At 38.1% G+C, this 23,890-nt stretch overlaps 1 protein-coding gene across 3 annotated transcripts in view; it reads left to right on the top strand.

The window, feature by feature from the left end:
- The window catches only part of LOC107518609 (myocardial zonula adherens protein), an 89,677-nt gene extending 73,003 nt beyond the window's left edge, over positions 1–16,674 (top strand). For 2 of the 3 annotated variants that reach the window (XM_016160446.2, XM_016160448.2), the window contains 2 exons: positions 7,259–7,359; positions 15,710–16,674. In XM_016160446.2, coding sequence (XP_016015932.2) covers positions 7,259–7,359; positions 15,710–15,806 — 198 coding nt within the window. In that variant the 3' untranslated portion in view covers positions 15,807–16,674. The remainder of the gene's footprint in view (positions 1–7,258; positions 7,360–15,709) is intronic. The other variant, XM_016160447.2, reaches the window with a different exon arrangement.
- The last annotated feature ends 7,216 nt before the right edge of the window (positions 16,675–23,890 follow it).

Genomic DNA, 23,890 nt, shown 5'->3' on the forward strand with positions numbered 1-23,890 from the left:
GTCTGAGTGACTCGTTGTCAGTCCACATTTGTCATATACTGCAAGACTGAGAACAGAGTCCTTGTTTTCCTGAATCAAGTCTTGTCCATTTTATTTTTTAAGTATTTCTTAAATCTGTCCCTCCCTCTCTAACTTTGCTAGTACTACCCCTGTTCAGGCTCTCACCATCTTTTTTTTTTCTTGTCAATCTTATTGTATATTCATTTACATAAATAAACTATTCAAAGTGCATAGTTACTTATTGTGATCATTTAGCAGAATATACAAATAGCGAATCATTATGTTGTACATCTGAAACTAATATGTGTTGATTATACCTCAATAAAAAAATTAAGTGTATGACTCAATGAGCTTTGACAGTTGTATATACCTGTGAAATACCATCACAATTGAGATACAGAACATTTCCGTCTCTCCCCAGAGATTCTCTGTCCCTTGGCAATCCTTCTCTCCATTCACCCACAAGTAACCATTTTCTTTTCAGGGGCTAGGGGTTACTTTTATTACTTTTTGTCACTGTATACTTACTTGTTTGCTTTTTATATAAATGGAATCATATAGTATGTACTCATTTGTGTCTAGCTTTCACACAGCATGATGTTTTCAGATATACTTATGTTGTATACACTCCTTGGTATTGCAGAATGGTATTCTATCGTATGAATACATCACAATTTATTTATCTATTCGCTTGTTGATATACAGTTGAATTGTTTTCAGTTTGAGGCTATTGTGGACAAAGCTGCTATGAACATTACAGTACAAGTCATTATGTGGACATATGTTTTCATTCCTCTTGTGTAAATTCCTAGCAGTGGAATAGCTGGGTTGTATGGTAGTTGTAGGTTTAACTTTTAAAGAAACTGTCAAAAACAGTTTGTTAAAGGAGTTGTAGTATTTTACATTCCAACCAGCAGTTTGAGTGTTCCAGTTTCTCCACATCCTCACCCTGACTTAGTATTGTCAGTCTTTTTAATTTAGCCGTTTTAAAGGATGTGTGGTGGTATCTCCTTGTGATTTTTATTTGCATTTGATGGTCACTAGTGATGTTGAGCATCTTTTTAGACATTTATTGGCCATTTATATATCTTGTTTTTTGAAGTGTCTGTTCAAATCTGTTACTCATTATTTTATTAAGTTTTTAGTTTCTTTGAGTTGTAGGAGTTCTTTATATATTTTGGATACCAGTTATTTATTTTTGTCAGATATGTGTATTGTAACCATTTTCTTTCATTCTGTTTACTTTCTCACTTTATTGATATATTTTGGGTTTTATTTTTGATAAAGTTTAATTTATCGATTTTTCTTTTATGATTTACACTTTTTGTATCCTAAGAAATCTTTGCCTACTGCAGGGTCACAGAGATTTTCTCCTATGATTTCCTCTAAAAATTTTATAATTTTTGCCTTTTAATTTAGATGTATGATCCATTTGGAGTTAACCTTTGATTTTGTTTTCGTGTGAAGTAAGGATCGATGTTTTTCCCCCCTCATAGATACCTAATTGTTTCCTTTTAGTATTCTTGATATCGATATTGATAATTTGTCCCCCCCCCTCCTTTCATTCCTTCTCCTCTTCTTTGATCAGTCTAGCTAGGAGGTTATCAATTTTGTTGATTTTTAAAAAATTAAAATGGCTTTTGGCTTTATTGATTTTCTCTATTGTCTGTTTTCTATTTTATTGAATTTTGCTCCGATATTCATTATTCTTTTCCTTCTAATTATATTGGTATTACTTTGCTCTTCTTTTTCTAGGTTCTTAAAGTAGACCTTAGGTCATTGATTTTAGATTTTCTTATTTAATATGAGCCTTTAAAGCCGTAAATGTCCTTTTAAGTTTTGCTTCAGCTACATCCCACAAGCTTTGATTTGATGTATTATCATTATTATCCAGTTTAAAATATTTCCTAATTTCCTTTGAGAGTCTTCTTTGACTTATGGATTCTTTAGAAGTATATTGTTTAACTTACAAATATTCGATGGTTGTTTAGATATCTTATTGTTTTTGATTTCTAATTTAATTGTTATGGTCAGAGAACATGCTTTGTATGGTTTTAATTCTTTTAAATTTATTGAGACTTGTTTTATGGCTCAGCATATGGCTTATCTTGGTTAAATACTGTGATAAGAATATGTATCCTGCTTTTTTTGTATGTGTTTTACAAATATCAATTAGATTTAGGTGGTTGATAATATTGTTTAGATTATTTAGGTTTTTCTTGGTTTTTGTATAATTGTTCTATCAATTGCAACAAGATGGGTGCTAAATCCCTTATTATGGTTTTAGACCATCTATTTTTTTCTTTAATTTTGTTCTTTTTGATGTCATGTAATTTGAAGCTCTGTTATTAGATGTGCACACATGTTTGATTATTATATCTTAGTGATGAATTGACCTATTCATTACTATGAAATTTGGTCACTACCTTTGTTCATACTCTGTCTTGAAGTCTATTTTATCTGATATTAATACTAATATTAATATTGATTTCTGCCCTCTTATTTTTGCTGTTTGTATGGTACGTGTTTTCCATCCACTTATTTCAACTGATCCATGCCTCTGTGTTTAAAGTGCATCTTTTATAGACAATATATAGTTAGGTCTTCCTTTTTTTTATATATTCTGATAGTCTTTGTCTTTTAATTGGAGCATATAGATTATTGACATTTAATTATTGTTGATATGGTTGGATTTAGATCTACTATTTTATTATTTTCTATTAGTTCCTTCTGGTCTGCTTTATTTGTTTTGCTTGTTTGTTTCCTTCCTCCTTTCCTTTGGACTATTTCAGTATTTTTTTAGAATGCTATTTTAATTTTTCGATTGACATTTTTCTGTGTGTCTTTAATAGCGGTTGCTCATGGTATTACAATAGACATTAACTTTCACAGTCCACTTGGAGATAATTTTGTATCACTTCATGTAAAATGTAGAAATCTTGTAATGAAATAGATTTGCTTATTCCTCCCCTTGCTGTTATAGTTATCATATATATTATATCTACATACATTATAAACCCACAATACATTGTTAGAATTTTGCTTTAAAAATCACGTGTATTTTAAATAAATTAAGAGGAAATATAAGAAGCCATTAAAATGTTAACAATAGGAAATGCTTATAAATTAAAAGAAAAACGTAGAGAAGTGTTTATAGTGTAATCCAATTATACATGAGAGAATGGGGAATAATAAAAGCCCAAGAGGAAGTATGCCCAATATGAAACGTGGTTTTCTTTGGGGGAAAAAGAAGACAACATAGTCTTTCATATTTACTCATATATTGTCTATTTCTGATATTCTTTATGCATTCCCCAAAATTTGAGTTCCTCTCTGAAATCATTTGTCTTCAAACTGGAGAACTTTTATTTAGCATTTCATGTAGTACAGGTCAGATGGTGACAAATCCACTTACTTTCTCTTATTTTAAAGTAAGGTCTTTATTTCACCATTATTACTGAAACATACAGCTCTAGGGTGACAGTTTCTCTTAGTACTCACTGTCTTCTGGCTTCTATGAGTTTTGATGAGACATCTGTGGTAATTCAAATGATTGTTCAACTATACAAGATTGCTTTCAAGATTTTTCTTTAGTTGTGGTTTTTAGTAGTTTGACTACGATGTGCCAAGTTGTGTATCTCTTTGAATTTGTCCTCTTTGTGATTTACTGAACTTCTCGAATTTGTAAGTTTATGTTTTTTATCAAAATTTGGGTTATTTTCAGCTATTATTTCTTTGAATATTTTTTCTGCTTTAGTTTCTCTCTCTTCTTCTGTGATTCCAGTATCTCTATGTTCGACTTTTAGAAATTGTCCCTCAGGTCTATGGAGTTCCGTTTATTATTTTCAACCTTTTGTTTATCTTTTTTTGATTAGATGATTTCTATTAATTTGTCTTCAAGTTTACTGACTTCCTTTGTCATCTCCATTCTTAAGTCAACCTAGTGATTTTTTAAAAATAATTTCAGGCATTGTATTTTTTCTATTCTAATATTTCCATTGATTCTTTTTTATATTTTCTATTTCTTTCTATTGATTAAAAAAAAAACTACTTCATCAATTACATGTAAATTTTTCTTTTTACCTCATTGAGTATAGTTATAATGACTGTCTTAAAATCCTTGTCTGAAAATTACAACATCTGAGTCATCTCAGGATTCGCATCTATTGATTCTCTTTTCCTTTGGGAATGGGTCACGGTTTCCTAACTCTTCTGTGTCAGGTAATTTTGGATTATAGTCTGGACATCGTAAATGTTTTGTTATAGAGACTTGAGATTCTGTTTTATTGTTCTGAGGAGCATGAGGTTTTGTTTTAGAAGGTAATGAATTTGATTAGACCCAACTATGCTGTCCCATGCTTGTAGTGGGTGATGACTCAGATCGCAGTTCAGTTCTTTGAGCCTTGGCTGAAAACTTCTTTCATTTTGTCCCGCACATGCATGGTTCAAGGGGTCTGCCAGAGATGAGCTGAGACTATATGCAGAATTTAGGACTTCTGACTTTTCCTTGTTGGCTCCTCCTTACTCTTGACAGCCCTGGTTATCTTGGACTCTTTCTCCGGTGTATTCTACCAGAAAGATGATCTTTCTATTGAATTTTTACTGTATCTATGCTGCCACGATTGTACTACTCTCAAGCAAAGCTGCAAACAGAAACAAACAAATGAATCACAGAGAAGCCATTCTATGCTTGTCACTTGCTCCAGGTTTTATCTCTCCTCTAAAACTTGCCTGCCCTTGTAAAATCTTCAAAGACCTTGGTAGTGTCTTTGTCTTTATCCAGAGTTTATAGTTATTCTTTGTAAGAGGATTCATTGGTTAAGCTCTTATTACTCTATACTAGAAATGCAGCTCTCACTCTTTTAACTGGAAAATTATAATGACCTCTTTGACTGATCTTCCTGCCTGTAGTTCTGTTTTCTTTCAATACAATTTTTACATGGGAGCCCAAATAATGGAAGCAAAATGTATTGTTGACCTTGGTCTTATGTAAGGCATTTGTAATGGCATACATAGCCCTTCATAAATAATTTCTGTACACCTGTATCCTGCAGTAAGGTGACTTTTCTTAACCTGGTATGTTTCCACAATTCTGAAATTCTCGTCTCCATTGTTTCTTTTACTCTGTTTCCATTGCCTAACTTCAGGAAATCTTCACTTAGAATTCAGTTCTTTTTAACTCGAGTTAGGCATCATTTCTGAATTCCTGCTTAATTTTCTGTGAATCCCTCTGATGTGGACTTATCACTTTGTTCCATTATTTTCTGCTTAGTTGTCTGTATCCCCTTGAGACAGAGCTTCTCAAGGGTTGCAAATCATGCTCTATTCCTTTTAACTCCTAACTACCATCCCTTACCTACTTTTATATACTGTCTGATACATAGTAGATACTCTCTTTTCTTTTCTTTTTTTTTACTGATTACATTATATTGGTATAAGTTTTTAGATTCAGTGCTTCCGTGAGTATCTTATGTGCACATATTGAGTTCTTAAGAAATAGAACAAAGGATTTGGGGCTACCTGTCCACTATTTACTATATTTCATTTGGGGCATATTTCCTAACCTCGTCTTTTATGCCCCCTAACCATAGCCCCAGCGTTCTGTGAAATCCTAGTGATTAAAATCTGTACCAAGAAAGTATAAGGCACTGGGATTGCCGGAATTTGTAAATGGCAGGCCTTTTCTGCCTTTCTCTTTTCTTATGAACAGGAGAGTCCAGATATTACCAGAGAAAGTGTGTGTGCATGTGCGTGTGTGTGTGTGTGTGTGTGTGTGTGTGTGTGTGTGAGAGAGAGAGAGAGAGAGAGAGAGAGAGAGAGAGAGAGAGAGAGAGAGAGAAATGTTGATGTACCTCTGGCAGTGAGCCAGCACCTTTCTCCTGTACTGAGCGTCAGGTGATAGATTCGGAGTCTATAGATCTTCATGGCCTGTCAGCTGCCAGGGAGTCTGGAATGCATTCTCTTCCTTTATACCTTTTCCTACTTATTAGAAAGAATCCATAGTCCTTTACGTCCCGCAGAGCACAAGTTTGTACCAGAACTACTGCTTTGCTCCTGGTATCACCCATTCAGAGTAGGAGCTACTGAGCTGTATGTAACCCACATTCTTTCTTTCAAACAAATGAGCCTCTGTTTCCATAGAACTTTTCAACCTTCATATGCTATGTAATGCCTTAGCTTAGTGCCTCAGGTTCAACTCCAACTTAAAAAGAAAAGGCAAATACTTTAACCTTTTCCTAGTTTTGTAAATAATATGTTCACTGTAGAGTATTTATACATTTATTTATTTAATAAATATTTATCCTGCATCTCCTACATGCCGTGCTCTGAGGATATAGCCAGGAAGACAGATATGGTCATTGCTTTGTGAAAATTTAGTCCGGCATTACAGAAAAATATATAGAAGAACTTTAAAAAATATCTAAAAATCTCAATATGCAGATATAACCACTGTTAACCTCTTTATGATTTTTGTTGTATATGTTTTTGCCCTTTAAATTTCAGGCACCATCACTTCATCTGTTTTCATTCCAATATCCTAACTTTTTTGCTCCTTTGTCCTTCATTTCCCCCATGGGGCAAATTCCTGAGCATCTAATCATCAACCTACGTAATGTTTGGCTCTGGCCTGGGAAAAAAAAAACTATTTAGAATGCTAATTTTAATCCCAAGGAGCTTGTTCTACTTTATATGTTTGAGATTCCGAATTTTCCACACCTATGAAATACTAATTATTAAGTTATAGAGGTATTTTCCACTAAATTAAATTAATAGACTTGCTCATTTTATAGTTTAATAAGGGAATATTAAATGTTGAGCTGTACCTTATTTATAATTGCAAAAAAGTATTAAATATCTAAATGCCCATCAATAAGAGACTAGTTAAATAAATAATGTACATCTATACAATGGAATGCTATGAACCCATTAAAATAGTTTGTTGACATAAAAAGAAAACTAGTAAATGTGGAAAGGTATTCACAACAAATTGTTAAGTGAAAAACAGATTTATGTATAGATTAGGATATTTTGTTTGTTTCCATTTATGTAAATTGGATACATATGTATGTACATGCACAGAAAGCTATCTGTAAGGACTCAATATATTTTTTCAATTCCTACTGTGTAAGAGATACTCAGTAAATACATTATGATAGATGTCCATGTCATGGGGGAAAATCTAATAATATATATAAATTGCATTATGCATATTTGTGGGGGACATATTTACTGAAAGTACTTTTTTCTTCATCTCTAGAATAATGAACTACAAAGCAAGTTAGACTATTTAACAGAAACTCAACCCAAGACTGAAGTAGAAACCAGAGAGATTGGAGTGGGCTGTGATCTTCTACCCAGGTATTTGGGAATTTCCTGTTTTTCTGACTCAAATTCTTCTTTGACATAAGAAAATACTTTACTGAGCTGTTATTACCAGCAAGACATTCTTTCTATCAAAAATATTTTTCCAAAGATAAGTGGTGGCTGCTGAAGTATCTGACCAGTTTCTGTGAGAGCAGGGCCATTATTCAGGGTGGATAGTGAACGAGAGGTCTGGGGAAGCCACTTCAGAGAGAGATTGGCCTTACTGGTGAGTGCATGTATTTGTTCCTTCCTTCATTCATTTTCTCATTCATTCATTCATCCATTCAGCAAACATCTGTTGAGTACCTTCTCTGTACCACAGTTACGATATGGAGAAGAATGAGATTTAGTTCCTGTCCCAGAGTGCAGTGTGGAAGGAGAGACAGATGTTTGGCAGTATTTTACAACAGTGTGAGAGAGGCCTGTGAGGCGCTTTAGTAATATAGAAGAGGTAGAGTCTAAATTTGAACAAAATTCATCTATTCTCCAGCACCATAACAGATATTGTCAAGAGCTGGATCAGATACATACATAAATGATCTGCATCAGTCATGAGCAGATATGTGATGACTACAGCCTACTTAGTTAAGTTGCATTTCTGAGCTAGGACTGATGCATTCGGTATTAAGCTGCTCCACACACCCAGGCCTCGTAAGATTAGAGCCTGTGAACCAGTAACTAACCCACCATCTCTTGGTGCTCAAAACCGTGCTCGGCCTAAAGAGGGCATAAAACAAATTTATAAGAAAGATGCTGCTGACAAGTGGCTTGTGATTTAGGTAACCAAAGTCACAAAGTCACATTGTTCTCATTTACATTGCTTGCTTTCTGGTAGAAACAAGGCAATTTCATCATTCTGGTGTGATTAATAGAAAATGTTTTTTAAAAGAAAGAGAGAAAAGTGGGGAAAGAATATGTAAGTAGACTCCAGGTCTCATCCATGTGGAGTACAAAGTACATAATAAAAATATAGCCAAAAGAAATGATCGATCATGCCCAGGGACTCCTTTTAAAATATAAATAGTTTGGTTATTTCCCTCTTTTTTTGATTTTCAAGAACCAAGTGGCTTAGTCCACTCTAATTGCCCACATAGTAAATCTTGTTTGGCTAGGACGAGTACAGAACTATGTCTGAAACCAATAAATTGTTTGTTTTCTGATTCCCACATTTTGGCTTGAAACAACGCTTTCAATTTGTATGCCAAAGGATAGCCCAAAGCAAACTTTTATGGTACAGTTATGAAACCACAAAGCGGTTTTCATAATGGAAGTGCTGACAGACCCTTAACTTATGGCCACGGTGAACTTGGAAGCCACTTCAGTATCTAAAAGCAGCTTTTCCATAAATGTAACGTTTGGTTTCCCCCAGGATCCATCTTAGCACTTTAACTACCTGGGTCAATCAACAGAGGAAATGAAAACTACATATCCATATTTCCGAAAAGGCAGAATAATATTTCATTTGTTTCCTCACAAATATTTCTTAAGTGCCTACTATGTGACAGGCGCCATGCAAGTCCTGTAGTGAGGAGCACAGGATCTTTAGAGATAATTTGGGGCAGTCCTTTTTTTACCTCTGCTTCTTGGAACTGCATTGCTCTGTGCTAGGGCTCTGGGGACAAGGAGGTTCGCAAGGAGCGGGACTGTGGGAATCCCCCCCACCACAGAAAAGAACCTGAGAAAAACTCAGCTTTTAATGTGTTTTATATGTTGGATTCCAAGTATGATTTTGTCTGAATAAAGTGTTCTGTGGTCAAAACAGATTGGAATCCCCGGTTTAATTTAATTGCCATGTTTTATAAATACCAAAATTGAGGCCCAGAGAGAGAAAGTGCTTGACTGAAGGCCACACAGCCAGGAGTAGAAGCAGGCCTTCTGAGCCCTGGTGTGGTATATTTGTGGCTTTAAAATACTCAACACATAGAGAGATGCTAAATTGTGCATGTTCTAACAAAATTCTTGGATCTTACTTGGACTTCAAACTTGCATCTAGCCTATAAAAGATTCCATGGTGTTTTCTGTAATATTTTTACAACAGCCTCCTCCAAAATGTTTTAAATCGATGAAAGTATTGAATTAAGCCTGAATGAAGCAGAATTTTGCTCTGACTCCTTGTTCTTCTCCCACAAAGAACTCAGCTGTGTAGCCCAGTTGGAGAACCTCAGGCTACTGGGGTTCCCTGCCCAGCGGCTGTCAGCTGAGCACAGCCTCGGGCAAGCTACTTAATCTTTCTTAAGCCTCAGTCATTTCAGCCTTAAAATGAGAATAAAGATGGCAATATCAAATCCCATAGGATTGCTCTGAGGATCACATGAAAATAAAATACTTAGCATAGTAACTAGACTGAAGTTAAGTCCTTAATAAATAATAGCGATTATTACTATTAACTAAGTAAAAACTGTCAAATGCTTTTATGTATAAGACACTGTATCAAATAGAAACGAATCCAAATGTGCTAAGACAGTTTCATTAACTTAATTTTTATTGGTGGTTTTTAGTGATTTTATTAAATGTCTTAATAGCTTAATTAAATGTATAGGGCTTTCATATGCATTGAGCTCTTCAGTTAAACTACCAGTGGTTTGAAACCCTCTTAGGTACTGTGTAAAGCACAGGAAGCCTCAGCGGTTGATGAGGCCTCTGTCAGCTGAGACATTAGAGTGGGCCCAGCATGTTTCAAGCACCAGGCACAATGCCTCATTGTAGGATAGCCTGGCACTTCTCACTCGTTTCTCCTGATACCCGCCTGCAAGGGTTATAAAACACTGTGTTATGGCTACTAGCATTTGACTGTTGTTAGTCCTGCTCTATTTTTATATACTGCTAAAAAAAAAAAAATTGAAATCAGCCTTTGCTTTACTTATAGCACCATCAAGTCCCTTTTATTATCTCCCCTACCCCCTTTCCCCTGTTTCTGCCTGTGTACAGGACCCTAGGCTGCCATCCCCTGGTCTGTCATTTACTTGATGCTCAATAAACAGTTGTCAGCTGAATGAACGAAAGGTATATACCACGTGGGGACCTGGGCGACTAATCTGTTTTATAATATGATTTACTTATTTTATAAGGACTAGGAAGAAACACTTTTTGCTTAATGTTTTACTTCTCTGTGTTTATTATCTCTCTCTCCCCACGAGAATGTAAGCTTCACGTGGGCAGAGATATTCATCCATTTCACTAATTGCAGTCTCCCTGGGACTTACTTAGAATAGTGCCTCACACATGGCAGGCACTTTGTTGACTGGAGTCATCCCTCTGTAGCATTTGACAGTTTTTCCTATGCAGAAGAATGTCTGCTTCTTACCCTTGTGGGCCTTTTCTCTCCTGATTCTCTCTTACTTCCCTGGCCTGTCCTCCATCTTCTTTGATGGCTCCTCTTTTTCTTCTAAGATTTCACCTTGGGAACTCCTCATGGCTCTATCTTGGTTACAAGTAGTTCTGCAAATATCGTATCCAATCTGGTGACTTTACTTCTTGCCTCCCTGTGGCTGAGCCATCCTGTAGTTCAATCTCAATTTCAATATCAATATCACATCTCAATCTCAATCTCAATCTCAATCATCTCAATCTCAATCTTAATCTCAGTCTCAATCTCTCTGGCATATAAATCCTCATTTCTGGTTGCCTGCTGTGCACTCCCAGCTGGTGTCTTCTTTTGAGCTTCATACCCACCCTATCTATTACTGAGCGAATCATTTTTTTTTTTTTAATCAAAGTCAGTTTCTCTTAGTAATGGTCAAGAACACTAACTGGAAGTTAGATCTGAGTTTGAGTCTTAGATCTGCCTCTTGCTACTGTTGTGTTCCGATCAAATTTAAGACCCACAGAGCCAATTGAGATTAATTATGAGCCTTTATTAGCCAGCTTGCGACTGACTAACTCTCCCCTCTAGAGAATCAACCCAGAGCCTCTAGAAGGAATAGCTTAAAAAGCCCCCAAACCCTCTCTAGCAAGCAAGCAGGTTTACAGAAGCAGAGGCTGTCCATTAACATATCTTTAAACAGGATAACTACACCCTTAACATTAGCATATCTTTGCACAGAATATCTCCTAGAACTACACCCTGTTTAACATTAAACAATGGAAGCAGAAGTTAGCCATTTGAAAATTTTCTACCCTTAACACTACTACATCTATAGTGTTGGGCAAATTTCTCACTTCTTTGCATCTTAGTTTCCTCACATAGAACAGTGAGCTTTTGATAGTAATTCCCCCAGAAGCTTGCTGAGGTGATTGAGATACAGGCCTAACTTCCCCGGGGGGCAATGGCCACATTTTCCTATTCTTGTTTTGGTGCTACCGCTTTCCCAGTTACCTAAGGTTACTATACTGCAGTCATCTTTAAACCATGAATGGTTAGTTTGTTCCTAGATGCGTGTACTCAACAGTGCTCTCTTTTTTCTTCATGGCTTGCTTCATACCATTCCATTCCCACTACCACCAGCCTGCTTGAGACTAGGGTTATCTTTGTCTAATCAAGTCAGTCCCGTGTCTCTCTCTGCCTCCTTAAATTCTTCCCCTCCTTCATCTAATCTCTTTGTTACACAAATTTCTAGAGAGCAAGGATCTCTTAATAGGGCAAGGAGAGAGGGAAGAGGTGAGAAGTTACTCTCTGTGACTTCAGGGGCTTTTGAACACCTATTTTTAAAATAAAAGGCTGAGAGTTTCATTTAAAAGGTTTGATATATATTAATTAAAGCCATCGAGAGCAATTTCATGTCAGCTAACCTTAGTTCATAGAGAAAAGTGAAAAAAAAAAAATAAGAGACTTCTTTCTCCTGCCCCTAGTGAAACTTGGTTTCCAGCAAACTAATAAATTATGTCTTAATAAGTATAATTTAATGAAAAATATTCCCTCTTGTCATAAGTGCCTAGCACGTAGTAAGCACTTTAAAACACCTACATTTTCAAATTTCTGTGGTAGAAATCAGAACACAAGTAGCTTTTGTCAAAGCTTTAGTTGCTGATTCTGCTATTGTTTCCCACAGGGGAACTGCTCCTTTACGGATTCATAAAATGTTAACAATAGCTTTAATGTGTTAAAGAAAATTGTTGAATTTTAATTATGTGATTGAAATTATTTGTGTTCTTGAAACCTTGCTGTTTCTTCGTGATCGACTAAATAAAATACCTCACCTCTTTTTTGGTTGGGATATGAGAGCCTGTTTTGGAAACCCAGAAGGTCTACCTTTATAAATATTTCTGCATTTTATTGGCTTTTAGGATATTGTCACCAGAGACCATTTCTGTTATGTGGAATTTTCACAGTAGTTGGCAGAAATTGCCATCTGGCTTCTGCTCCTGGCATTCTACTAAACTGCCTGGTGAGGTCACCGAGGACTCCTCAAGTTGCCAGATCCTGTGGCTTCCTCTGTGTGGCAGGTGGCACTCTGACCACTTATTGAAATCTCTCATCCTCTGGTTTTCTTTGTCATCCATATGTGGAGTGAGACCTCTGTGCCTTCTGGGGTCATGAAGATGAGTGAGATATAGTTTTCACTCTTTAAGAAATTATACCCAGCAGAGGAACCAGATGCATGACCAGTGGGTACAATGAGATGCTTCCATTAGTGTGTCAGAAGCCTGTGTAACATTGTCAAGGTGTACATGGGGAGGACGTGGTGGAGAGCATGGAAAGGACATGCTGAATCTCTTGGGGAGAGACGTGTGAAGTTTAAAATTACCCCCAGCCTTCCAATAGACCCTATTAACTATTCTTTAGTTAAAAAATCACTGCAGGATGATGGAAAAGTTTAGCAAAAGTGAATCTGGAGGAAGCAGGAAATTGAGCAGCACTGCTCAAGGAAACTGTGAGTGCATAAGGAAAGGAAGCACTATTTCTATCGCTGGTGCAGAGAGTCAGGGAAATTGCCATATAGGAGGTGATATTTAGTTTGACTCTTGAAGTATATGCAGGGATTCATGAGATCTCTTTGATTAGGGAAACATTTAATGTGGGGGGACGGCATGTGAACAGCAGAGGTGTGCAGCAGTGTGATAAGTGATGAGAACCGAGTGTCGTTAGCAAGACCAGACAGGAGCTGTAACAGGAGGCGGTGCAGGGCTGTTAGACCATGCCGAGGAGTCTCAACTTCATCCCGGGAGCAATGGGGAGACTTTGGAGTTTTAAGAACAGTAATGTATTCCAACCGTCTTTTTAGGAAGATGTCCTTGACAGCAAAATGGATAGTGGATTCAGGGAGGGGGAAAAATTTGCCAACACTGAAGTCAGAGAGACCGTTTAGTATACTATTCCAATATTCAGAGATAAATTATGAGAGCCTGAGTGAAAGCAGTGGCTGAGGGAACAGAGAAGACAGAGGACAAAACAGTATTTAAGGAGGTAGATTTTATACCACTCAGCGAATGACTGGATATGGAAACTTAGGGGAAAGAGGTCGAGTCTGATATCTCATACACACAATTGGTCAGTGCATCAGTCAAACCACCCAGAGATCTTAGTGCTTAGTGCAGTAAAGGTGGACTTCTCACACCACAGTCCAAGGGAGGGTGGCATGGGCCTCTCTCCACACAGTCCTTTGGGAACCCACGAATCTTTCATTTAGTGACTTTTCCTGGGCTTCGAAGTCCTCTTGGCTCCTCACTGTATCCTCCACACGAAAGGGAAGAGATGAACCGTAGAGAATTCTGTAGAAGGTAAACCTGAAGTGATGTACAGTCAACTGTGTGAATAATGAGGGAGTTAGGGACACCGACCCCGACACAGTCGAAAATCTGAGTATAACAAGTCAGCCCTCCGCGTACGTGGATACTCAGCTGCTGTCTAAAAACACAGTTGACCCTCGAACAACATGGATTTGAACTGCGAGGGTCCTCTATATGCAGATTTCATGGATTTTTAAATCTGCAAATAAGTGGACCCACACAGTTCAAACCTATGTTTTACAAGAGTCAACTATAATGATTTCTGCCCTTTTAGACACAAGGCCCATCAAATTACAAGGGTGGCCGAATGTAGTTGCATTGTGTCCAGGAGGGGAAAAAAAGTATGATGTGCTTCCGTCTTAGCCACTAAATCCTATTATTTCTTCTCAAGTATCTCCCTAACCTCTACTTGCTACTTTACCTGTTACTACTACAATTCACATTCTCCCGACCGCTCTCTCGCCTCCTAAAACAGCAAAAGTGTCCTGACTGACCTTCTGTCTCCAGACTGACCCCTCTGCAGTCAGCCCTCAGTGGTACCAAGGAATCTTATGGAATAAAGATATGAGTGTATCATGTCCTACCCACTGCCCCCTTAAAAGCCTTTAATAGCTCCCCGTCTCCTTCTGAACTCCTTAGCAGGGCACACAGGGCCGACCTCCACCAGCATCATCTTTTGCCACTTTACATTTTGAACTCCTCGCTCCAGTCATATGAAGCATGTCTCCTTTCCACACCTGCAGCCTTTGTGTTCACGCCTCTTTGCCTTTGCACATATTGTCCTGTGTGCCTGGGATTCCCATCTCCTCCTTGCCCAGTTGAGGATACCTAAACATCCTTCCAGGTTCACCTTCCCTGTTCGAATTTCCAGATGCCCTCCTAGTGATGCTAACTCATTCTGCCCTCTGTTTTCCCATAGCTTGTTAATTGTTGTATTTCTCCTCTAAATTGTTGTATTTCTCCTCCTGGCAGTAAGGGAAGACTTACTTTAAGAGCTGTAAACAAGGGACAGTTATGTACTCTAGCAGCAGTGGGAGCTGTTCTGTTACCAGCCTGGACCTGAAGAGGCGGGGGAAGAAAGCTGGTGGAAGAGACAGAGGGGAAGGCCGTGGCCGTGGCCTTTGCTAGAGGATCATCGCCAACTACAGGCTGCTGCTAGGCCAGGAGGGAGCAAATGTCCTGACCTCTTTGTCCTTCCATTTTCTGGTCCCCTGCTACCATGTCCTAATTGGTCAAAACCAACTGGAAGCTAAAGGCGAGGGGACCTACTGATGCTGACCTTCAGGTCAGCCTCCCAGGGCCTAGAGTGAGGTGGAGAAGTGGGGAAGTAGATCTGAATTGGCAATGGAGAATATCCAGCACAACTCTGTGTGTCTCCATTATTGTACCCAACACATCATATTAAAATTATTTATATACATATCTTTCCCACCAAATTGAGTTTCTTCAATGTAGGTTTCATATTTTTCTGAATCATCGATGCCTAGCACATGCTAAACCTTTAAAAGTTGCTAAAATAATGGTCCCTTTTGCAACATTTAAATGAAATATTCAGCTGCATTATTACAGTCTATTTTTAAGCATTGAAAAACCATTTTTTTTTTTTTAGAGTTGTCTTACCCTAGAGCATGGAGAGTTTTGTTTTCATCTTCCGAAACTGCCTTTTCTCATTTCGCAGCCAAACAGGTCGGGCCCGTGAAATCGCGATGCCTTCCAGAAACTATGCCCCATACGCACGAGTCCTGGAATTAACCATGAAGAAAACTCTGACTTAAGCACTCAGAGATGTGCACTTTTTACAGATGGACAAAGGCCCTGGAACCCTGTGGTTTAAAGTCTGGAAATGGTGACTGTTGCTTCTTCATATATGCAGGTTAAACCAGAACGGAAATTGCTGAGGTTCTGATCCATTTCTTAAAACATGAAGGCAAGTGGAGGCAGAGGTAGAGGGGAGGAGGGAGGTTGCCGAGGTCATATTTCAGATACCCAGGCAGCCTGCCCTGCTGTAGTGGGCCATCGTTAGTTTTCCATGTGAACACTGAAGTCCTGTCAGAAGAATTCCCTCACAATTTATTTTTTGTTTTACTAGACTTCAATTGGGAGGAAAAAGGGCATTCATTTAAAATTTTATGCTATTCACTCCAGGATCATTTGTTACTGTATGAAAGCTTTGTTTACCCATAAAAGTATTAGGGCAGTGTTTCTCTGGTACAGAGAAGCCTGTCCACAGGAGCAGGGGCACCTGGGGGAACTTGACCCTGGGAGGGAAGGATTCCCAGCATGCAGTTGTTGTCTTCTCTCAGTGCCGAGGATGTGCACAGGGTTGTGGGAACCGCCGCTGGAAATGGTCCTCACGTGGGCAGACACACTTCATTCTGACATGCTAATCCCTCGATTTAATTTGTGCCTTATGCCTTTATGGAGCCAGCTGAAATCACTGTATTTATTTGACCTGTGATTTTTTTTTTCTTTCTCACATTAACTGAAAAAGAATGTTTTATGTCTTGGAAATTTAATCATTTCATGTTTGTAGTATTGATTGGTGTTTTTGTTAAATGAATGAGTAACTTGTTCATGCATGCTCTACTTTGATATAATAACCTATATCACTTATGTTTAATAAATGCCATATATTTTGTTCTACTGATGTTGTCTCTGTGTTTCAGCCATGACCACATATAAGAGGTAGAGAGAGCAGAATCAGACTCTGGAGGGAATGTCAAAACCAGGACACAGTGAGCTTTCAATCAGTACAGTCCATAGAAGCATTTACAAACTATTAGATTGTGTGTATGTATGTATTTTTAAACTCTGAAATGAAGCTAGTTAACCCACTTTCTGAAAAGAGTAAGATATATTCATGTTTATAAAATACAAAAATAATTTTTACTTTCATAAATCACCCTCCCTTTGTCCAAGCCTCCGACGCTCTTACTTTCACACTTAAAAAAAAAAATGAAAAAAAAAAAATGCCCATGACAGCAAAACAACTCAGTTGGATAAATCTCTGTGAGTCAGGTTAGTATAAAGAGGAAAATGTGTATTTTGAAGTTAAATTAATATTTAAATGATAATTGTAGGACCTTGGGCAAGCCATCAAAGCTCTCTGAATATCAGTTTCATCTTCTGAAAGCTTGGGATAATCACGGCCACCTAGTAGGCTGATGTAAGTGCCAAATGAGGTATTCGCAGAGGCACTGGCAGGTGCTGAGAGCAGAGAAGTAAGTGATCGCTGTCATTCTGCAGGTTTGTCTTAAAGCACTGTTGCCTCCTGGTTCGCCTTGCTCATGGAGGTGTTCTGGTGGTGGGAAAACATGCCCTGAGCAAATCCCGAAAAAGGCCGTCCCTGGAACCAAGAGAGGGAATCTGGACTGAGAATAGCAGAGGGTCCCAGGAGCCCCTGGGCCCCTGGAAAAGTTGGTCTGGAAGCCATTTCTAAAAGAAATGCAGTGGTATAAATCATGTCGTTTTTCAAAACTGCTCTGCACGTACCATCATATTTCCTCCTATTTTTTTCTTGAAACAAGCAAAACAAACAAACAAACAAAGAAAAAGGGAAAGATTAGTGAATAATTGTATAGTCAAAGAATGCCAGGCATCGTTCTGCAGCATTAATGGTGGTCTCTTTCTGGACCCTTTGTATTTTAAACTATATCGTTAACATCACAGAAGAACAAAGAGAACTCCTAAGGAGTACCAATTGAAACTAAAAGAAATAGGGATGATTTTTCTTGATCCTTGTCAAAATTAACTCTAGTGACCCCCAACACACCATCTGAAAGAGTTACATTCTTCAACAGCTCGTGAGCATGGGTAACGTGTAGAACTGGGAGAATGAACTCTAATATTACATAGTAAAGTTACTCTATTGAAATGAAAAACAGCAGTGTACATATAGTTATTTTAAATAAAAATAATGTCTTATAATAATATTTCAATTAATATTTTCATTCTAGTCTTTCCAGACTTTCTTATACACACACACACACACACACACACACACACACCCCATTTATTTTGTTTTTAAAACAAATACGATCCTATTCAGAGAAGCAGAACCATGTTTAGGAAGGTGGAATCTGGAGTCTGATGAGTTCAGTCACTGATGTGTGCCTTGGGCAAGTCACAGAAACTCTTCAAGCCCCTGTCAATTGAGGACAGTGACGGTTCTTTCCTAAAAGGGGTTGGAGTGAAGATAAACAAGTTAATATCCATGAAGGTCTTAGAATAGTGTTCGGCATATAGTGAGCACTTAATAAATGCTATCCATTATTACGTACTTTTGTAACTACTTTTCATTTATTATGATAATTCTTTATATATATATATATATATATATATATATATATATATAAACCATTGTTTCTTAAATTTAATTGGATTCCATTTTATTGATGTACTAGGATTTACTTGACCTATTGTTGGGATTTTGGAGGCTGTCTTTACTTCTTTTTAAGCAATCCTCTGATGAACCATATTGTACATGCATCTTCATATACTCATCTAATTATGTTCTCAAGATAAATTCCTAGAAAAGGAATTGCAGGGCTGAAAGTTATGAACGTTTAAGTCTTTTGGTGCACATGGTCCAATCTGGCCTGTGGAAATTTGAATCCATTGAAACTTTCACCAACAGGATGAGAATGTGGTTTCCCAGTCACTTTGCCAACACTGGGAATGGGAAATGAAGGAGGGTCTAAAGTTGCTTGCTTGAGGCAGACCTGTCTCCGAAACAGGCAGTGAAAAAAGTTCCTTCAGGATATTGCCTTTGGATACCTGAGCTCAGTGACTGCAGGTGTGAGCTGCAGGCCTGTAGGTTTCCCAAGGGCCCAGAGAGTGCCTGGGCAGCTGACAGGAAACAGGACTGGGCTCGGAAGAAGCTGGTGTCCCCCAGGTCCCGGAATCAGAGAGGGCCTGCTGCTTAGCCAGAAGCAAGCGCTTGCTACAGAGAGAGAAAAAACACACCACATGCCTGAGATGGGGTTTGAATCTGAGTGGGACATGATCCAGAAGGCTGATTTCAGAGCTAGCCCGGAAGAGAGGAACAACATTTGGGAAGTGCTTGGAGTTGGGTGATATGACATGGTCCCCCCATTAGAAAGTGCACTAACCAAGGCTGACCCCTAAACTAATCTGTAAGGTACTCTGGGCACCCACTTTCTCCCCAGAAAATACCACCCACCTGCTCTAGAAACTCTAGGATGGTCCTCAGGGCAAGGGTTGGGATGGAAGATGTGACAGTAAGGGCAGGTTCCTTCCTGTCCTGGCTCAGGCTCCATCAGACCATGGTGAATTGCTTGACATTTAGACCGAGAGGCCCAGTTCTATTCAACCAGCACATGCCAGGTGCTGCATGCCAGGTCCTAGGGAGACAAAGAGGTGCACCTCAAGACCTCTTTCCTCTCCAAAACCTTTTCCAGTGAATCTAGCTCCTCCTGGTTTTGGCCATCTCTGATTCCTCAGGGTACTTATTTTCAGCTCCTTTTCTACTCACATATCTAATGACTGATCATCACATCCATTTTCTGTTTCTCCAGTGATGTAAGGGCCTTGGGGGCAGTCCTTATAACATAATTTGGAGAGGACCATTCCAAACCTCCTTGAGTATGAAGGAAAATACAGATGAAAAGTATTCCAGAAAGAGCCTTGGCTGAGGGAAGTAAAAGAGACTAAGATTATTGAGGTAGACGTACTATACATACGTTGACTCTTCACAATAGGTCTATGTGGAAGATGTTATCACTCCCATTTTGTGGATGAGGCCATTGAAACTCAAAGAGATGAAACTCAAAGTCAAAGGCCTGTCTCATTCCAGAAGATGGGTGGGAAGCCCGGAGTCAGTCCCAGGTCTGCCACTAAATCGTAATACCCTCGTGGTCCAGTCATGCCAGCTCTCCGAGATTCAGTGCCCCAGTAAGAGCTTTGCCTTGGAAGCAAATGGAATTGCATCCCCCACATAGGCTTGCTGTGTATATCAAGATGAGATAGCATGGAAAAATTTCCCAGCACTGCACCAGAGACATGTTAATAATTGATACCTACTATTATTAATAGCAATTACCAAGAAGGAAGTGTTGTACCATGAATATTTGCAAAGCCAAGAATTTTCCCTTATTGGACACATTTTAGAGACTTGGATCGTGCAGAAGGAAAGTAGGGCAAAATAATTCATACATCCATACATGCATGCATGAATGCACATATACACGTGACCGGTGGCTAGATAAACAGGAGATTAAATAAACTACAGTCTTCTTTCCTGATATGCAAATTTGAGAATACCTCATTTGACTTCGTCAGGGAAGGAAAAGGCCAAAAGAGAGATTTGGGGATGTGTTTCTGGAAAGAAAGACCAGAGGCCAAGAGACCAGAGGAAGATGTAGTTTGTTAGGCAGGATTAGATTACTAATACATGGTGAGAAGTATAAATCAAAGTAGTTTATTCACATACGGATATCCAATTGTTGTAGCACCATTTGTTGAAAAGTCTACTCATTTTCCACTTGGAGTTGGGTGATATGACATGGTCCCCTAATTATTACAAGATACCATAGTACAAGGAATTGTACTCTATTTCCAAACTCTCTATTTTGTTATGTTGATCCAGTTGCCTATCTCGACACTGGTAACTCACTGGGTTACTGTGACTACCATAAACCTTGAAGCAAGGAGTCTCTCCAACTTTGCTCTTCTTCTTCCAAGTTGTTTTGGCTATTTTGGGTTCTTTGCATTTCCATATGAATTTTACAGTCGGTCAGTTTCTACAGAAGGGCTGCTGGGATTTTCATTAGGATGGCACTGAATAGATTGGTCACCAAAGAGGACACCGAGACCTTGCTGTGAGAGTCAGGCAGCTTGTAGCAACACCGTGGCCTAGCTGACAGCACTAGGCCAGCTCCCGAATGTCAGGGGCTGCTTTTCTCTTCTTCAGTTGGGAAGGTACCAGGTAGAAACTTCCATAATGTATTTTGATAAAGGTATAGTATAGTCTTTGTGGAATTTGAACAAAATATTATAAAAAATGTTAATGTGTGCCCAAGGGCTATAAAACTGATGTAATTTGAATGCAATAAAATATAAATAAATGACAAACAGTTCTTGGGGGTTTTCTCTTAATTTTTCAATACATACTTTTGAGTTTTAACATATAGCATTTACAGCATTCACCTTCCTGAATTAGGAGTGGGAGGGGAGTTGAGAAATAATTAGTAGGCAATTTTTTGGCCCTGAGACTTTTCTTGTAAATGTTTTCTTTGGCAGCCTTACTCTTGAGAACAGGAAGTAACTCTCTTGTTACAGATTTAAGACTTTTCTGAGCCAAATAACAGAAAGCTGGATTAGATCTGAAATGAAGGGGGAAAAAAACAACAACTCTAGGTTCTCGCTGGAGATTAATGACATCTTGCAAATATTTTAATTCTCCCCTTTCCTCTTAACTTGCCACCTCCTAAACAAAACACATTCAGCCTGAAAAAACTTAACTGGTCATTTTGTGGCCCAATGCTAAAATAAAATGTCTTTACGGTACCCACAAACATTTTTAAATATTTTGGAGGGGTGCTGAGGGGAAGGAAATTAGTGCTGTCTCAAGTTAACCTTTTCTCCTTATAAAATCCCCAATATGAATTTAAAGTAGAAAATGTAAAGATGTTAATGTGTCCGCGGTGATCATAAAGATTCATAATTTTCTTTGACCTTTTAAATGCTTTTGTTATAGATAAAAAATGTCATATCAAGCTTTGTAAATAATGCCCGTGTGTTGTTTGAGATGCTTGCAAACAGTTCTTCAGGAACTGTTCAAATAACAGGATTGTACACTTTGACTAGAGTACTGATTAGTCTGATTATGAAACAAGGAAACTGGCTTTCCCCCCAGGAAAGGCTGAGTCTTTTTTAATTAAAATTCACATTTTACACTTGATTCTAGGTAGGGGGAAAACTTTGTAATCTCATTGATGTTTGTAATTTGGGGGGATAGAAATTCTATGAATTATTTGAGAACCATTTGTGGGGATTCTTAAGACACAAAGGACTTAGGAAGACATTGAGATTTAGAGGTAAAGAACACTTTTCTGTGACAAGTATATATCTTCTGCTAGTGATCTAGGGAGTTTCTATGTATTAATTGTAGCCTTTCAGACAAAAAAAAAAGTGTTGGGTAAATTTTTTCATTTATGTTTGTATAACACATCCAAACTCAGATGCCCTGGTGCCCAGAAAGTTTGCACAAAGGTGGGAAGAGTCTGGGGTAGGGTAATGGGCTGAGTTGCTGGTGGGAAGATGCTCACCCAGATTTAAGTACATGCCTCTTTTAAAGTCACTCAGATTCATAATTTTAAAAAACTGACAGGCCAAACAAATTCATCTATAGATTGGATGTGGCCAAAGACCCAAAATTTGTAACTTTTTTACATTGTCGAAAATACTTATTCCTTTAAACCACCTTGTTCTCCAGTCTAGTTGAAATGGTGTTCCTTCCACATCATTTATTACAGTTTCCTTGTCTTCTGCTATTTTGACAACTTCAGTTTTTTTAACCTTATAAACAATCTGAAATTACTCAGAGCTGTCATCTATTAGGTATAAAAATTAAATTAAGCTCAAGAATTCTAGGTGATGGAAAACATTATCCAGTCTCATAAGATATGGGCAACTGTGGGAGTCCAGCAAAGGCTGATAAAACCTGAAACTTCATCAATGTTGGATGAGTATTTATTTAAAGGGAGCTACCTGCTTCCTGGTTTACTGCATACCAAATATTTCTTCTCAACATTTATGAGCTTAAATAGATGCAGATGTTGCTAAAGAATGTATTATAACATTAATCATCCTAGAATCACATAATTTAAGTGTTGAAAGGCATCTTGGAGTCTGTCTGGTTCAATATCCTCACTTTAAACAGAAGAAACTGAGGCCCGGAGAAGTTAGTTGGCCACAAAAAAGTGGTACGCAAACCCTCTCCCCACCAAAATCATGGTTGGGGATTGACAGATTTCACCACCACCCTGTCATTCTCTGATCTAGATCACTTTTATTGTCCCTTACACACTATGCTTCACTGTTCTATCCTCCACATTTTGGGGAATAAAATCAAGGAAGTCTTTTTTTTTTTTTCCTGAATAATTCCCCTGACTATATATTACACAGGCATCCCATGCTCCCTCCTTTCTATTCCCCCTTGCTGAAGATTTTCAGAGCTGTGTTCTTTTTCATGCAAGACAGAAAATTAAAGGTGACCAGTCATTTGATTCTGGCCAGGTCTTGTGAGAGGAGAGGGGTAGTCAGTTTTCTCTAACTCCATTCTGCTGCTGATCACCAGTTTCTTTATTTCATGGCCTCTGATGTACATCATACTCCAAACAGTGAGACATATGGTGTGCTGACATTGTAGTGGAGACCTGGTTCTTCTTTCTCTCCACTAAAGGCACAACTCCCACCTGCATCCCTGGAGAAACTTGAAAGGAAAGGAAATTATAAAATCTCATTCTTTAGTGACTGCAAATTACCTCTTACTTTCCTTTTGTTTTCTGATAAATATGTATACAAACTGTCTTTAGTTAAGCACAAGAGAAATGTAAACATGTTTGTCTGAGCATATTTTATTAATGAAATAATTCTTATAAGCAGACTTATGATATTCAATGTACTGGATACCTTATACAAAAATCTTGGATGAAGACATGTAGTAGGCTCTGCTTCTAGCATGGAATTTGAACTGATTCTAAGTAAAGCTTGGTTTTGTCATCCTCTTGTTTTGCCTGCCCTGCATATTCTCAAATCTTGGAGAGGAGGTCCTTTTGGGTAGCAGTCCTCGGTGTTTTGGGCACCAGGAACCTGGTGCTCTTATGAGAATCTAATG

Source organism: Rousettus aegyptiacus, unplaced genomic scaffold (assembly GCF_014176215.1).
Source record: "Rousettus aegyptiacus isolate mRouAeg1 unplaced genomic scaffold, mRouAeg1.p scaffold_m13_p_3, whole genome shotgun sequence".
In the NCBI taxonomy this organism is placed as follows: domain Eukaryota; kingdom Metazoa; phylum Chordata; class Mammalia; order Chiroptera; family Pteropodidae; genus Rousettus; species Rousettus aegyptiacus.